At 36.3% G+C, this 16,509-nt stretch overlaps 1 protein-coding gene across 16 annotated transcripts in view; it reads left to right on the top strand.

Moving 5' to 3' along the window:
* Nucleotides 1-14,516, top strand: part of CASK (calcium/calmodulin dependent serine protein kinase) — a 222,212-nt gene extending 207,696 nt beyond the window's left edge. For 9 of the 16 annotated variants that reach the window (XM_042456311.1, XM_042456318.1, XM_042456314.1 and 6 more), the window contains 4 exons: nucleotides 11-91; nucleotides 1,335-1,537; nucleotides 2,742-2,825; nucleotides 8,839-14,515. In XM_042456311.1, the coding sequence (XP_042312245.1) occupies nucleotides 11-91; nucleotides 1,335-1,537; nucleotides 2,742-2,825; nucleotides 8,839-9,015 (545 nt within the window). In that variant the 3' untranslated portion in view covers nucleotides 9,016-14,515. Of the gene's footprint in view, nucleotides 1-10; nucleotides 92-1,334; nucleotides 1,538-2,741; nucleotides 2,826-8,838 lie in introns of all 16 variants that reach the window. The other 7 variants (XM_042456310.1, XM_042456313.1, XM_042456321.1 and 4 more) reach the window with 2 other exon arrangements.
* The last annotated feature ends 1,993 nt before the right edge of the window (nucleotides 14,517-16,509 follow it).

A 16,509-nucleotide genomic window follows, 5' to 3' on the forward strand; every position in this document is an offset into this window, starting at 1 on the left:
CCCCATACAGGAGCACATGGTGTTGGGAGAAGACATATAAAAAATACACTAATCACAAAACATCCAGACAGATTTGCATATCCTATTCCACGTAAGTAACACCTTTATAATGCAAAGAATTGCATAATCTGCTGTTTCTTCTGATATGCCTAATTTATTACTAAACAAAACTTGTCATTCAAATAGTTAAATGATTTAAGAAATTGAGTCATGCAATTAGCATTGATAGCTAATGCTCTTCTCCAGTGACAGTGCTCAAAAGTTTCATTACTGGCTCCATCAATACGGTCTCCTCTTGCTCCACTCCATGCATCCTTTTTGCAACTGTGTTATTTCCACACTCCCATCAGCCATGTACTATGTGTGACCTTACATATACTGTACTAGAGATGCAGGCCTGCTGAAGACATTGTGCTACTGAGCTGAAGGTTCTCTTCCCCCAGTCCATGTAGATTGAACTAACAGTTGGATCTTAGCTCACCACTGACATCAGGATAGTGTCTACCACCAACCCTGAAGTGACAGAGTAGTTCTATCTGCAGTACAGAGGAAGGCTAAATCTGCACTTTAGAAATACAGTCCATCCGCAGGTTTGCCATCCGCAGACTTGAGCTCATGCAGACGGCAAACCCCAGTGGACAAAATGGGAGCACATCACCATAGGATTCCAGCATAGATGGTTTTTCCCATATGTGGAGGGGTCTGGAACGGATCCCCCACATAGAGGAAGGGCCCACTGTAATATAGTTTGACACTTCTTTAATTGCCATGACTTAATGCTATGGAATTCTGCAGTTTGTAATTTTGTGAGATATTTAGCCTTCTCTTTCAGAGACCCCTGGTGCCACAACAAACTATAGTACAAATCCCAGAATTCCATAGGATGAAACCATGGCTGTTAAAGCAGTGTCAAACTGTGTTATTTCTACAGTGCAGGTGCAGCTGAAGACAACAAGGATATTTAGGAAGAATAGACCTGATCTTGGGAATGGTGAATATAATGCTGCTGTACTCACAGAAAAGAAGCCAGGGATGGATGGGTGTGTGTGTGTGTGTGTGTGTGTGTGTGTGTGTGTTGCCATTAATTCTTCTGAAGAATCTCTTTCAGAACAGTCTTGTTCAGAAAGGTAGAGTTTTGCAATATTCAAAACATCATGCATGTATTCTGTGATTTAAAAATCAAAGTACAAACTGTGAAATTAATTACTGATCATTTTGGTAAAGATAAGCAGATTTACTGACAAATGACTGACATCAGAACATACTTGTATTTCTGTTTTATGGGTAGAGTGTGAAAAAAGTCCATTATAAACATTCCTATATTGTAATTGTAGACACAACAAGACCACCAAAGAAGGATGAAGAGAATGGAAAGAATTATTATTTTGTATTACATGACCAAATGATGCAGGACATTTCCAACAATGAATATTTGGAATATGGTAGCCATGAAGATGCAATGTATGGGACAAAACTGGAAACAATACGGAAAATCCATGAACAGGGATTAATTGCAATACTTGATGTAGAGCCTCAGGTACATAAAATTAAAGAGTTTATTTACTACAGATACCAAAAATTTATTTTTGTACTAAGTGTATCTAATATGAATAAATATATTCCACACGAGATAACAAAAGAGCTAAATTCAAATGACAGACTTTTCTTGTTCCCTTTGGCTGCAGTCTTGGCTCATTTGATACCTTATACTTTGTTGTTTGACAGCTTAAAAATTATTGTATGCTAATATAATTGTAACTTGGAGTGGAGCTCTGGTACCACAACAAACTACAGTTCCCAGAATTCCATAGCATTGAATCATGACAGTTAGTGGTGTCAAACTGGATTATTTCTGCACTGCATATGCAGCATAGTGGTACATAGTCAAATCTGTTTGGCTGTTTAGTACTGTGGCATCATTGCCTTCTTTAAATGATCATTGAGATCACTCACTAAACAGCAACAAACCCCTGAGTAAAATAAAATGACACCCAGGTAGCAGTAGTAGAAGACATAAGCTGCTAAAAATAATAAAAGGCAGAAAACACTATGATTTCAAAGCCTTTTTACCTCCCAAATTTTAACAGATAAAAATGTGGTTCAGCTATTGTAAAAACATATTGAATAACTACAATATCCATTCCTGTTTCATTTCAGTACAGTCTGCAACCCCCCCCCCCCAGCATAAAGGGAATTCCGCCTATGCTCGAGCCCCATTTAAATGAATGGGGCTCGTGCATGCAGCGGTGTGCATGCACTATGGGCACACGTTCCATTACTCCTTATGGGACGTGCCACCCCTTTTCCCAGTGACGCTTTCAGCGTATGCTGAAAGCCATGTAAGGTGCGCCCACATATGACACGGGTGCACTGTAGTATGAACTGAATTACACTTTATCTTCTTGTCAAATATTCATATTACAAAAGTGTACAACAGAAATGAGGAACTGTGGGAGACCTGGGGGCTGCATTAGCCTCCTTGTAGACCTTGCGAGGTGGCGCATCCCACCACCACAAACCCCACTGCAAAAAAACAACAACCCAAAATTGCCCCCCAAATGCACCACAAGGGGCTGTGAGGGGCATTTTTGCCTGGTTTCTAGGCCCAAGAAAATACTTTTTTTCAAAACAGGAAGTGATTGTAAGGAACTTGTAACTTGATTTCCTATGATCCAGAGTCATATGTGTTTCTTTAACTTGTCCATGCCATGCTTCTCCTTCTAAACATATTCTTTACTTAGGCTCTGAAGGTCCTGAGAACTGCAGAATTCGCTCCTTTTGTTGTTTTTATCGCTGCACCTACAATTACCCCAGGCATTAATGAGGTAAGGCATATTACAATAAAATCTCATCAGTAGAAATTTTACCAGTCACAGACACATACTTCAGTCCTATTTGACAGAATATAGGGTTATTATCTATTGATAGATGGTGAGGGGAAAACTTAAGTTTAGTATTGCTTTTCCTGATGAAGCTTTAGAGTGTGTCCATTCATCTTTCTTTCTAAATCATCATTCACATATGTAATATTCCTTTCTCTTTACCTGCTTTGTCATGCTTTATTTTAATTCCTACCTTTAAAGAATACTTTCTTAAGACTTGTCTGTACCAGCTAACATTTGGACAAGAACATACAAAAGAGGGTGATGAAGTATGCATCTTATTCAGTTTCCTATCACTAAATAGAAGTCCACATCATATTTAATTTACCAAAAGTACATCTTTAGAGATATAGTAATAATTTCCTGATTTCATTGGGACAAATTATAATGTTACTTACCCCAGTAATGGTAACCCTGTTCCATTTATCAGGACTTTTTTTCTTTTTCTTTTCAAAGCAAATTTTGAGTTTAAAATTTGTTAACTTTGGGGAATAAAAAAAAAATCAAAATTCCACACAGATCAAAGGACCTCCCCAATTTTTTATATTTTAGATGTACATTAATAGTATTTGTGTATCTAGATGTGCTTGTTTAAGAATCTGTTACCATAAAATGTATTACTACAGAGCTATAGGAACAAAATTGCTTCTGCTTTTTAAACTAAAGCTTAAGCAATTTAGAAATGCAGAAAAATTAGAAATTTTGAAGACGTTCAAACCTCAAACTTTAATAGCAAAATAGCCACAACAAGCCAACACCAAATCAAGAGAATGCTCTTCCATTATCTTTCCTTTTCCTACCAGCAGAGGGCCTGTATATTAAATTAATTCACTAGCATAAACGGCAATAATATAAATTGTTTAATTCAGGAAATTGCCGTAAATTTACTAATTGTTAATGTTAGTGTGAGGCCTGGTTATGGAATTTACGCAGAATGTCATGGAGGTTGTCCCTTTTGATCTTAGAGGAACACATTTTGTTACTGGATCAGTGGCCACTTTTTATCTTTTTCAAGTTGCCTTCCTCCAGCCTGGATTTTTCCCCCCACATAGAATACAAAGCTTGTAATACAGCTGATACATGGAAATGGTGGGAGTTCATTACATCTGGGAACTGTCAGGTTAAAGAAGACTGTGAGATCTTACAGCCTCTTCGGTTCATCTGCATCTCTTTTTTCTTTCCACCCCACCAATACATACATAATATACACTCTTCAAATGCCTTATTTGTAAAAGTTTAAGGAGTTATTAAATTTGGTTAGATGGGGCTAATCCCCCACAAATGCCTTGCTAATTATTTTTAAGGAGTGATTTATTCAGTTAGAGAGCACTAATTCACTGGAAATAAAGCAATATGTGAATAGCTACAGATATCTGTCAGTTACATACATCTGACATTTTTGAGAATAAGAATATATGCAGAATATTTTTCTGCCCAGCTGAATTTCTGCATCCTTTCTGCCTCTGTATTTCCAATCAAGAAGTGTGGTCTGCAAAAATCGGTGGTAGAGCACAGATTTTCAGTGCAGAACAGAGCCAGAGATGCCAAATAGAATCTGTTGGCATCTGCAGTTTTAATGATTGGGTATTTAATCAGCCCACTTTTCTGGACCCATGTTAGATTATTTATAATGCAAAAGTGATGGGTAAAAAAAAGGGAAAATGAGGTTGGATAAAAAGCAGATTTCTTTTCATACAAACCAACATGGGAGGCTTGCCTTCTGGCCAGAAAACTTTACATCCTAAAAGGCCTTTCTCAAATTTATATTATATTATATTATTCAAAGATATAGCTGTGTTAGTCTGTAAAATCAGACACATTGTGAGGAAGTAGACTGAAGTCTACGAAAGCTCATGCTACCAATTTCTTTCTTTCAGTTAGTCTCAAAGGTGCTACAAGATCTCTCTGCATATATTATATTATTATATTATATTATATTATATTATTATATTATATTATAAAGGTAAAGGTAGTCCCTTGACATGAATGCCTAGGTGTAACCAACTGTAGGGGATGGTGCTCATCTCCATTACTAAGGTGAGGAGCCAGCATTGTCTGAAGACTCTTCTGGTGGTCATGTGGCCAGCATGACTGTACCCAACACTGTTACCTTCACACTGAAGTGGCGCCTGTTTATCTACTTACATTTGCATGCTTTCAGACTGCTAGATTGGCAGCTTTGTTACTAGCTGGGACTAGTAACAGGAGCTCACCCCATCATGCAGCATCGGGCCTCAAACTGCCAACCTTCCAATGTTACAATAATCAGAATTGGCATCTTAACCACAAAGCCACCACATCCCTATTATTTTATAGTATATTATATTATAATGATATGCTATAGATACCAGTCCAGAACATAATCAGTAGAGGAGGATAGGTTACGGAACAAAGTCAAAGTGCAACCTCATCCCATCCCCAAAAGACTTCAAACACTTTCTTCCATACACTGTATTTTCTGGCGTATAAGACTACTTTTTAACCCAGGAAAATCTTCTCAAAAGTCAGGGATCGTCTTATATGCCAGTTTTCGTCTTATAAGGTGGGTGCTGAAACTTCCGAACCAGACTGGAGAATCAGTGGGCTTTGTAAACAATCCAGTCCAAGCAGACTTTGTATACAACAAGATTTCCTGCTATGTATCTGCATGTCATAAGCATTTGAATTAAAATTATCATATTGAAATCAAATCTGGATGTCCATGGGGACAGCATTCTGGAGAACAGTATGGGTATAAAAAGGAGTTCTTGCTTCTCCACATGAAACCTTGTTCCCAGGAAAGTAGCTCCAAGCAGGATCATTGGGACTTATGCTCAAGTACAGAGGTACAGCCCAAGGAGACCTTTGACAGCAAAAACAACTTGAGCTGTTTGGCTAGATTGGCTTTAAACTTCAGCCCCTTACTTCTGTCCATCAGGTCTAACAGACCAAAGTTGCTTATTTCCAGACTTCTATATATAATTGGTATTGCCATGTTTTTAAAAGTATAGCACTGAAAGTACTTTCTAATTCTAAGAAGGCAAAATTACATGCTGAAGACATGAGAAAATTAGTACTGACTCAGGTAACTACACATTGAAATGAAAATAATTGTAAGAACAGTTGCTGTTGCAGACATATCCTACATGAGTGTCCTTTTTTTTCTCTTGAATTATCATCTTTGCTTTGCTTCTCATTTTCTTGCACTTGTACTAATTTTATCTAGCTGCCAAAATGGTGCAGAAAGTTACCTGTAAGTACCAGCTAGGTATAAATAATATTTAGTTCCTGCTCTTTTGTTTGAATGTAGATACCCATGTGTCATTACTTTTACCCCTATCCCTGTGGCTACTTTTACTTTTCTTCTGTAGATGTTTTGTTCTGTTTTGTTTTTAAAATCAGGAGATTTGATCATGGATCTCCATCACATATTTAATGGAGTAGTATATTGGGGTGGGGTATGTTCCCTCAATTTTTTTCTCATTCATTAAAGAACACCATTTCCCACATGACTATGTGCCTATTTTATTCAATAGTACACAGAATTTTTCAAAATTCCAAGTCTGGGGCAAGAAGCTGCTTCTTTTCAGTTCTCTCCTATCATTAGGATATACTGAAGGGAATCTTGCTGAATGTTTGGATAGTTTTGTTATCATTGTTGACATAGATAATCCTTGTCATTCAGCTGAGAGTATAAAGGAGCAGTAACACTTTACTGTGGTCTGAAAAAACTCCTATTTCCTGTTACTCTGAGATTATGATAATTATTTATTCCTAGATTTAAATAGATAGATGTCCTGTGTGCTTTTAAAGTAAACTCGAGTTGGGCACAACCTATTTAAAAAGAGATAGATACATTTTTGAGAGAAAAAAACCACAGGCCAGTTGGTCAAAATTGTTCTAGTGGCAATAACAACTACAGTAAATTTATTTATTTAGCTTCCATCCTGCACTAGGAGCACTTAATTTTCTAGAGCAGTGGTTTTGTCCTCCAGATACTTTGGACTTCAATTTCCATAATTCTTGATTATTGGCCATTGTGGCTGAGGTGTCAAACTGAGGCCCAAAACATTGGAGAACCAGTGTTTCAGTTCCATGAGGCAGCTCAGAATATTAAAAAATAACATACATTCCGATATATAAACAGACAGAGCTACAAAATAAAAATATCAAATAATTGTGCCACAATGATCAGGGCACGTGTTAGATCTCTTGGGGAGAGATGCAGTGTGCCACAATAGAGAAAGCCCTCTCCTCAGTCATCACTTGCCATGCTTCCAAAAACAGAAGGAGCAATAGAAGAGACTTTGATGACAACTTAATTACTAAACACACTAATCTAATAGAGCCACAAATGGAGCTCTAACTGTATAACTGAAATCACTGCTACAGTTTCAAGTTTTCCCTTAGTTACAGTAGGAGCAGCTGGAGACAAAAACAATCTTCCTACTGCTTTCTTGCATGATTAAAAGGCAGATACTGTAACTGCATGACTGAAACTTTTGTAATCCCTTATGCTGTCGTGCAGTATTACAGTTTCCATAGAATGGGTTGGAACAGGATTTGTGATCAAGATCGCCAGATACAGTGGGCTTTTAATGGGATTGTATGCATACTGTAAGATATATTTCAGTGGAAGAAACTGGCAAAATCACATCTCAGTACACTTGGCCTAAAAAAAAAAAAGCTATAAAATTTATGGGGTCACCATATGTTGATAGGCAACTTGAAAGCACACGCATACACATATGTACATGGCAAAGCTGGCTTTATACAGCTTTCATATGGCATGCCAAATCAACAAGGACATTTATAAATGTATAAAAGTTTTTAAATTGGTGGAATAAGAATCCCTGTTAGACTTTGAGGTTGAAAGTGGAAGCTGCTTCTAGTATGGATTGAGAGGGAAATAACAAATAAATATTATGATGTTACAATTGTAGTAAGAAAGACTGGGAAATAAAACAAAATCAGAATACATCTCTTGCTACACAAGTGCTATATCCCTAAAACAGAAATGGATCTGGAAAGGAAAATGTCTAGACTGGACATGATAAATGGGTAGCAAATGTTATTTTATTGGCCTGTTTATGCCTTTGTGGTACTAAAAATCTGATCATACAGAAATGCTTCCAAATGCCACTAGGTTATGGTCATAGTGTGCCAAGCATTTGAATCCAGCAACAATGTAGCTCAGTATTTTTCTGTTTATTTTCTTTCTTTTCTTGATAATGTGCATATATACAGGAGGTGATCTCCATGAAATTTTCCTAGTCCTTAAATGTTTATGGGTTTTTGAATATTAACTCATATGGAAATTTTTCTGTGGCAAAACCAATAAAGAGGGATAGTATATCTGTTGATGAACTGGTACTACAAGTCACATGTTTCTAGACCGCTCTAGACTAGTCTAATCATTTTCCTACACAGTCTACTTCTGTGTAGGGAAAGGAATTCCTAGTATGTCCATGGAGCTTCCTCACACACAGGGACTGTCTTCCTCCTTTTGGAAGAAATGGCAGAATTATGCACATACTCCTTTATGCATACAGATCTACTGTATGCATAAAGTGAAATGAATGGGACAGACCATATGGATTTGACAATGCCAGTATCGCTCTTTGGGCACTAGACAGTAGGTTAAATGTGTGGCATATTTTTATTAATAAAGTAGCACTCCTCCCTTGTACATGCTCTTTTCTCATATCCATTCCCTGTACATTTAAATCCCTTTGAAACTAGACAAGTGCTTCAGTAGTGACATGAGAAACCAGTTATTTTGTTTGTACTGTAGGAATGGAAAATGTTATACAACTAATGATTTGACATTTATTTATTGATGCAGTAATGTACGTTAATGAGTTTTTATGCAAGAATATCATGCAGTGTCCTCTTTTTCTTAAGTTAAAAATTCAACATATATTGAGAACAAAATAATACAACTCCTTCTCCTCCCTTTTTCCCAATCACTATGCAGGATGAGTCTCTTCAACGCTTGCAAAAAGAATCTGAAATCTTGCAGAGAACATATGCACACTACTTTGATCTTACAATTATCAACAATGAAATTGATGAAACAATCAGGCATCTGGAGGAAGCCATTGAGCTTGTTTGTACAGCATCACAATGGGTTCCCGTCTCCTGGGTGTATTAATCCTGTCATGAGAAGGATTTTATCTGTACTGGGAACCACCTCATACATGGACAACCTCTTTGTTATCGGCCTTGTGTCAACAGGTCTTGGCCCCTAGAGACTACCTAGATGTAGTGTGACCTAAATTTATAATTATCGTCATGTCCTTATAGATAGGAGGAGAAAAATGCTAATTTAAAGAGACAGTATCTTTTTTAATCAGTTCTCCTAAACTTTATTAAAATGTATCTTTAAATATATGTATTATTCAATCCTTTGGAATGTTATATTTTTGGAAATCATAGCTTTTAATTTCAAAGGCCCCTAAAACTGCACAAAATAGATGCTGCTTTCTATAATCTATTTTAATAATAATATGATCTGTTACTTAACTTGGGGGTGGAACACTACATTCTTTTTAGAGTCTGATTTTGTGAATTGGAATACCTTGCTTTTCTTTATTTATTTGAAATTATTAGCCCAATCATGACCAGATCAATTCTTACATTTTAATGGCCTTCCTTTGCATTTTTAATCATTTTTAGAATAGCATTTTGAAGTACTTTCATGTAATATCCAGATAATGTGATACTGTCTCTTTGAAGAACTCTGTAAAACTTATAGAGATTTGAAGTTGGGTCTTGACTCTTAATGCATGTGGACAGTCGCAAGCGTTCATGCTGTTGGTGTATCTGTGTTGAAAAAAACTGTAATCTACAGCAAAGTACATTCCGTTCATGGGGGGAAAGTACCCAAGGGAATAAAATAAAAATACTATGACTAAGTTGTAAAACCTATGCACATCCCTTGCATTTTGGGCAACTTTATAAACAAAAATCCTAATTTTTATTAATAATCATGTAGTGAAATGTGTTTGTAATTTTGTCTCAATTTAATTTGTTGTAAAGTTGGGAGGGGAAAAATGACTGGTTTCATCATTTCAGATCTGTGTTGTCTGAGAGTATTAACGTTTTAATTACGTTTAAGCAAAGAAATGCTGATTTTTAATATGTATGTAATCGTTTTGAAAATGCACACATTTTAAGAGAAAATACTGTGCAATGAAGAAACCAATTTAGGCATTGCGATAAACTAACAATTCCAAAAGACTCATCAGCCCTGTAAATTCCTTTCAACAGTAAATGACTCTATAGTCTGACCAATTTTTTATTTTAAATATACTTCCTTTTATGTGTTCAATTAAATGCCTTGGGTCATTCATTTCATCACAGGATGCTTCAAAGACTTCTAAAGCCTTCTTTGTAGATATTTAGAAAAACAGTTCTTTGCATTCAGTTGCATTTGTTCATTGATTTCAAAACTTTAACACTTGTGGCTCACTTAGCAATTAAGGGTCGCTTCATATATTGACAGTGTTACCATGTGCCCATGCTAAAAACAGTATACCCAGAAATGCATGTAATAAATATGCTACACAGGTACGGATGACAGGTAACTCTCAATTGGCCCAGCTCTTGGCAGTGAATACTCTGTAGGTGAAATATGTTCTCAGTAATGTGTGAAGCAGTCCTAATTTTTATATGTGGAGCCTTAATAAGCAAATTTTACCATGTATTCATCTCAAAGTTATTGCAGTTTTCTGATTTCTCTGACCAGCCTGTCAGCAAGAGTGACATCTGCTCTCACACAGAAGAAGGATATTGAGAATTCTCCATCCCAGTTTACTATGCCTTTGTGAACCTCACCACCATTTAACACCAGTATTGCTGTACCTTGGACTTGTTTTGCATTTTTATTATTTAATATGGATTTTTTAAAATTTTATTATTAAATTCCAGTATGTTTTTGAACAATGTTATTTTTCACATTCAAATGCAAAATTGTTATTCATTTCTGGATAATTTCATTTCTTTAAGAACCATTCAGAATTCAAGGTGTGTTACTGTTCTAAAAGATGGAAGTTTTTTAAAAGGTACTAGAAATATTCATCCACTTTGATTCTTCTCATTGCCTTGCAACACATAAGACAATAGTTATTTGTTCACAGTTTTCTGAGCTAGTTATGATTATGGTTCTTAAAAATAATACTAAATCTAAACTTTAAGATTTGTTTTGGTAACAAAAGAAGTCAGAGACAGCCCATTCTTTAGACATGTCATATTCTGCACACTTGAAGGTAAGTATCTACAGAAAGATTAACACCTAGCTTTGTTTTGGTATATACTCCATAAAACCTTCTGAAAAGACTGTGTGCACTGCAAACTAGTTTTTAATTTTTGAACCTGACATAACAAAGCCTAGAAAAATTGTTTCTTTTTTGCCTTTGATTAAGGATATTAATTAATTGTGCTGCCAACAGATTGATCTGTCTGTATCATTAGGTACATAGCATCCTTGCAACTATTACATCATACTTGGTAACACTGTAGTGGCAGAACATTTGAAGTAGGCTATACTACAGTTGGCCCAACATATCCACAGATTTTTTTATCCATGAATTCAACCATCGGCAGCTTGAAAATATTCCAAAAAATTCCAAAAAGCAAGCCTTGAATTTGCCATGTTACTATGCCACTGTATACAATAAGACTTGAGTAGCCATGGATTTTGGTATCCACAGCAGGGCCTGGAACCAAAACCCAACAGATACAAAGGGTCCACTCTAGTTTCTTTCTCTTCAATGTAATTCATAGAGAACTGAGTACATTATTCTAACCTGGTGATTTGGAAGTGTGATAACTGGATACAAGAAGTTTTTGATCTCCCTTTGCATCTTAACATGTATTTGGGACCGAGTCCCAATATTTTTTTTTACAATATACTGCAGTACTTATTCTTTCCCTGTGTCTGTGTATTTAACCACCAATGATGGAGATTAGCAATCAGTGTCATTTTTACTTAAACATTTCACCAGTTGTATACAATATTTACTTGGAAGTACTAGTATAAATATGAGATGCAAGTTTACTTTCCTTGACAATGATCAAACTCAAGTTAATTTTAATGGAACTGGATGTAGACCATAGTATTGCACTTTTGCTGTTATTGCTGTATTCTGTCCTGAGCACTTGAACATATGGGCCAAAATATTGAACTTTTAAACACTCTATTATAGTACAAGGTTTAAATTTATTGGGATTAAATTTTGCTAGATTGAGCACATGAAATTTACTGATACAAACTTGCACCTCCTTCCCATGAAAGCTCCCCATTTTAAAAAAAAACATACTTTTTATATTTGTATTTATTCTTTCTTCAACAGGTATAGATAAATAGAACAGGAGGCAGTATCTCATCTCAGCACTGACAGCTCAGACCTGCTTATTGTTGTGTGCCTTCAAGTAATTTCCAACATATGGCAATCCTAAGGTTTATCACAGGCTTTTATTGGCACATTTCTTCAGAGGTGGTTTGCCATTGCCAACCTCTGACGTTTAGAATGTGTGACTTGCCCAAGCTCACCCAGTGGGTTTACATGGCCAAGCCAGGATTCAAACCTTGGTCTCCAGAGTCATAGTGCAGTGCTCAAACCAATACGCAACATTGGCTCTCAGTATGCTTACCTATGCTTTAACAGTGTAACAGCATGATATGTTCTCTGGCTATTATGTTGTGGAAGAATTTGGTTTTCTTTTTTTATATTACAAGATTCATGATAGAGATAAGCATTTAGCATCTCTGAAAATCAGCTAACTGGTACTTTGCTAACTATAGTATTCAATAACATTGCATTTTCTTGAATTCCTAAAGCAAAGAACAGTTCTAAAAAACTATATTGTTCTATGTGGCCAACACAGTGGATCCTAAAATTGATCTTCTGCATTATTTTGATTCTAGATGAGCATTTACGTGATCATTGAAAATGCATGTTTAGAATTTTTAAAAATTATTTTAGGGAGCAACCCAGGCACACATACCTAGGAGTTAATCCACTGTACACAACCTATGAGAAGATATTGGGCCCTTTTAAATCTTTAAAATATAATATCTAACAAACTTCTGTTTAATAAACTGGTTTCATCATTTGATGGAATAAAGAACTACAGCATGGCATGATAGCATTTCCTAGATAATGAAGTAGCACTGTTTCCGTCATTAAAACAGAGGCGCTTTTGCTAGCATTTAGGCTGTTAAGCTACCTAGAAAGCAATAAAAATTCCTGTTTGAAACATCTGTTTTTGTGCAGAAATGTATCCCAACATAAACAATATAAAATATGAAAAGTGGACTAATATCAAAGTACCTTCTCCCTATATCTTCTGATTGTCATAAAATGCTTGGCTGAAATCTATCCTGATTGGTTTTGAATTTCTCCCGATATAAAACCTGACATTTTACTAAAAGGGCTTCATATGAGTAAGACATCTTTTTGTTCACCTCATGTTGTATACCTTCAAGTTGTTGCTGACTTAGGCAACTCTTAAGACGAACCTATCACAAGGTTTTCTTGGCAAAATTTGTTAAGAGGGGCTTTCCTTTGTTGTCTTCTGTGACTGAGAGAATGTTATAGAAGTGCATAATAAAGTCATGTCATTTTTGTATGGAAATGTCTGTTGAAATCTAAACTCTGAAAACTAATGGGTTCTTAACACACACATACACACACCCATCACAATACATTGCTTATTATGTATCACTGTATACACTGATATATAAACTGTATGCCTAAATCTAAAGCCATTTTGCATGGCTGTCTGAAAAAAACACAGATGACTAGACATTCTGACATAAATTTAGGGAGCCCTCCCCCATCACACACTTTTTGCAAATAAAAGGCTTTGCAGAAACAATGAAAGCTACAGCTCATCACAGCTGTGCAGCTATGAATTACAACTAAGTCAGAGTGAAAAACAGGTTGTGACTCTATAATCAGAGGCAGACCACAAATTGATAATCTTTTTGTTTGGTTAAGTTGAAAATACCTTTCTTATGATTCTCTAGTAATATGCTGAAGAATCTGAAGAAGTATGCAGAAGAGTCTGAACACAGGTCCTCAAAGCATGTATTGGGTACAAGAACTTTTAAAGTATACAAATTTATTTGAACTGAAGTTGCTTTATGTATGTATGTATGTTGTCCTCGATACATCCTCTAAAGGACTCGTTGTTACATAACTACCCTTACCCTTCTGAACATTATTTTCACAACTATTGATATCACCTCTGAAAGAACATCCTTGAGGATGGTTTTTTCCACTTCCAGTCAGTAGGAAAAAAATACTTCTAGTCAACTATGTCAGGAGTGGCACTCCAAATGCTGTTGGACTGTGACATCTATCATCCCATTGCAGTGCTGTTCTAGTTAAGGGTGGTAAGAGTTGCAGGCCACTGATATCTGGAGTCCCCAAACTGACCACTCTGAAACAAGTTCCTCTTGAGAAGGAGAATTAATAACCCTAAGCATGCTTTAAAATGCTTAGAAAAAAGATCTCCATTATTATTATTATTATTATTATTATTATTATTACTATTATTATTAGCTTCTCTCCCACCTTTTTCCATTCATGACTCTTAAATGCAGGGGTAGGCAACCTGCGGCCCGGTGAAGCCTTGGGACCGGCCCCAGCCCAGTCCTGCCGCCGATTGCCACCAGGGCCTTTGGGGGGCAATTGTCTATAGAAGCCTCAGAAACATGCATTTATATTAACATTTTTTTAAAAATCAGCAAATTTTTTCACGTGTCCTCCATTTTTTTATAAAAAAAGTGTCTTCCATTTGAAAATTTTGTCCTACATGTGTCCTGGTTTATTTATATATATATATATATATATATTAATTTTTTAATTATTTATTTTTTTGGCTTCGGCCCCCCCAGTTGTCTGAGGGACAGCAACCTGGCCCCCGGCTCAAAAAGATTGCCTACCCCTGCTTAAATGGCTTAACAACAAATTAAAAGACATTTGTTAAAAATTCACAAGATACAAAAGTTAAAATGAAAGATTAAACAATGGATTTAATTATAACCAGATTGGAAAATGCATAATTAACACACACGCGCACACACACCAGCACAACAGTTAGCAAGATCCAGCTTAGGTGAAACAGGCCTTATACAGTCTCTCATCAAATGCCTGTCAGAAAAGTTGTCTGCAAAAAGAAAGTAGGGAGGGTGCCAGCCTAACCTTTCTGGGAACGGAGTTCCAGAGCCTAGGGGCAGCCACTGAGAAGGCCCTCTCCTGTTTCCCCACCAGATGTAGCTGTGAGGGTGGTGAGACAGAGAGAAGGGCCTTCCCAGCAGATCTCGAAACATAGGCTGGTTCATAAGGGAGAATATGGTCCTGTGTGCTGCATGGAGAACTAAACTTGCTTTTGGTATTTCTGTTGACAAAATGTGACATCTCTGTGATGCATACCTGAATAAATACTGTATTTTCTGGCGTATAAGACTACTTTTTAACCCAGGAAAATCTTCTCAAAAGTCGGAGGTCGTCTTATATGTTGGGTGTCATCTTATAAGGCAGGTGCAGAAACGTCTGAGCCAGACTGGAGAATCTGCAGTCGCATATATGTAACTGAAGGGCGAAGCAAGCTGCAGGTGTCCGGGAAGCCCGGGGTATGGAAAAAAGAGCCGTGTTTGCACTACCGCTCTGATAGTCTTGGAGACAGGGAGCACTGGGCAGGCAAGGAGAGCTGACCAATCCAAGCAGGCTTTGTATACAATAAGTTTTCCTGTTAAATATCTGCATGTCATAAGCCTTTGAATTAAAAATTACCATATTGAAATCAAATCTGATGTTTTTTAAATTTTTATTTGGTGTGCGTTGGAAGGGGGTAGTCTTATACAGCGAGTATATCCCAAACTATTTTAAATGGGAAAGTTGGGGGTCGTCTTGGATGGTTTTGAGTAGAATTTAATATACAATTAATTGAACTTAATAGGTTTATTATACTAAAAATGTCATTTGGATGCTATACTTAGTAAAAGAAAGTAAATGTCTCTCCAAACATTATTGCTGGTTTTAATATTTACATTTGTAAAGCCTTCTATGTAAAAAGGGGGATCCAATGTGGTGTAGTGGTCTGAGCATTGGCCTATGGCTCCAGAAACCAGGGCTAAGGGATATAAATGGTGGAGAAGCCCTTAAAATAACATCAGATATCTAGTTTTTGTGTCTCTGTCAGGACACTACAGTACAAAATCTCATTGGTTTCAAATAGGAACCTCATGTGACAAACCTAAGGCATTTGTGGAGAGAGATCTGAGAACATGCAATTTTGGTTATGATTAATAAAATGTCAGTTCTGTTTTAGATGCTACGTTTCAGTAGAAAGTGGCACAGCTTTCATTTGTGAACTTCGTGATAGATTATGCATTTCCATACAAATTAGAATTTAGTTTTTGACACCAAATCCTATGTCAAAATGAAAACATTTTCCCCAAATTGTGTCATGTTTTATATTTTATGTGTTAGGGTTTTATGTATTTCCACAGCTTTCTACCATGTACATTGTTATATAAATCAGTATTTTTCTTACTGTTGTCCCAAGTGCACATGAGTTAATGACTCTTGTTTCTTAAATAGGTGTATAAAACGCTATTTGTTGTATAAACTAA

Source organism: Sceloporus undulatus, chromosome 3, assembly GCF_019175285.1.
Source record: "Sceloporus undulatus isolate JIND9_A2432 ecotype Alabama chromosome 3, SceUnd_v1.1, whole genome shotgun sequence".
NCBI lineage: Eukaryota > Metazoa > Chordata > Lepidosauria > Squamata > Phrynosomatidae > Sceloporus > Sceloporus undulatus.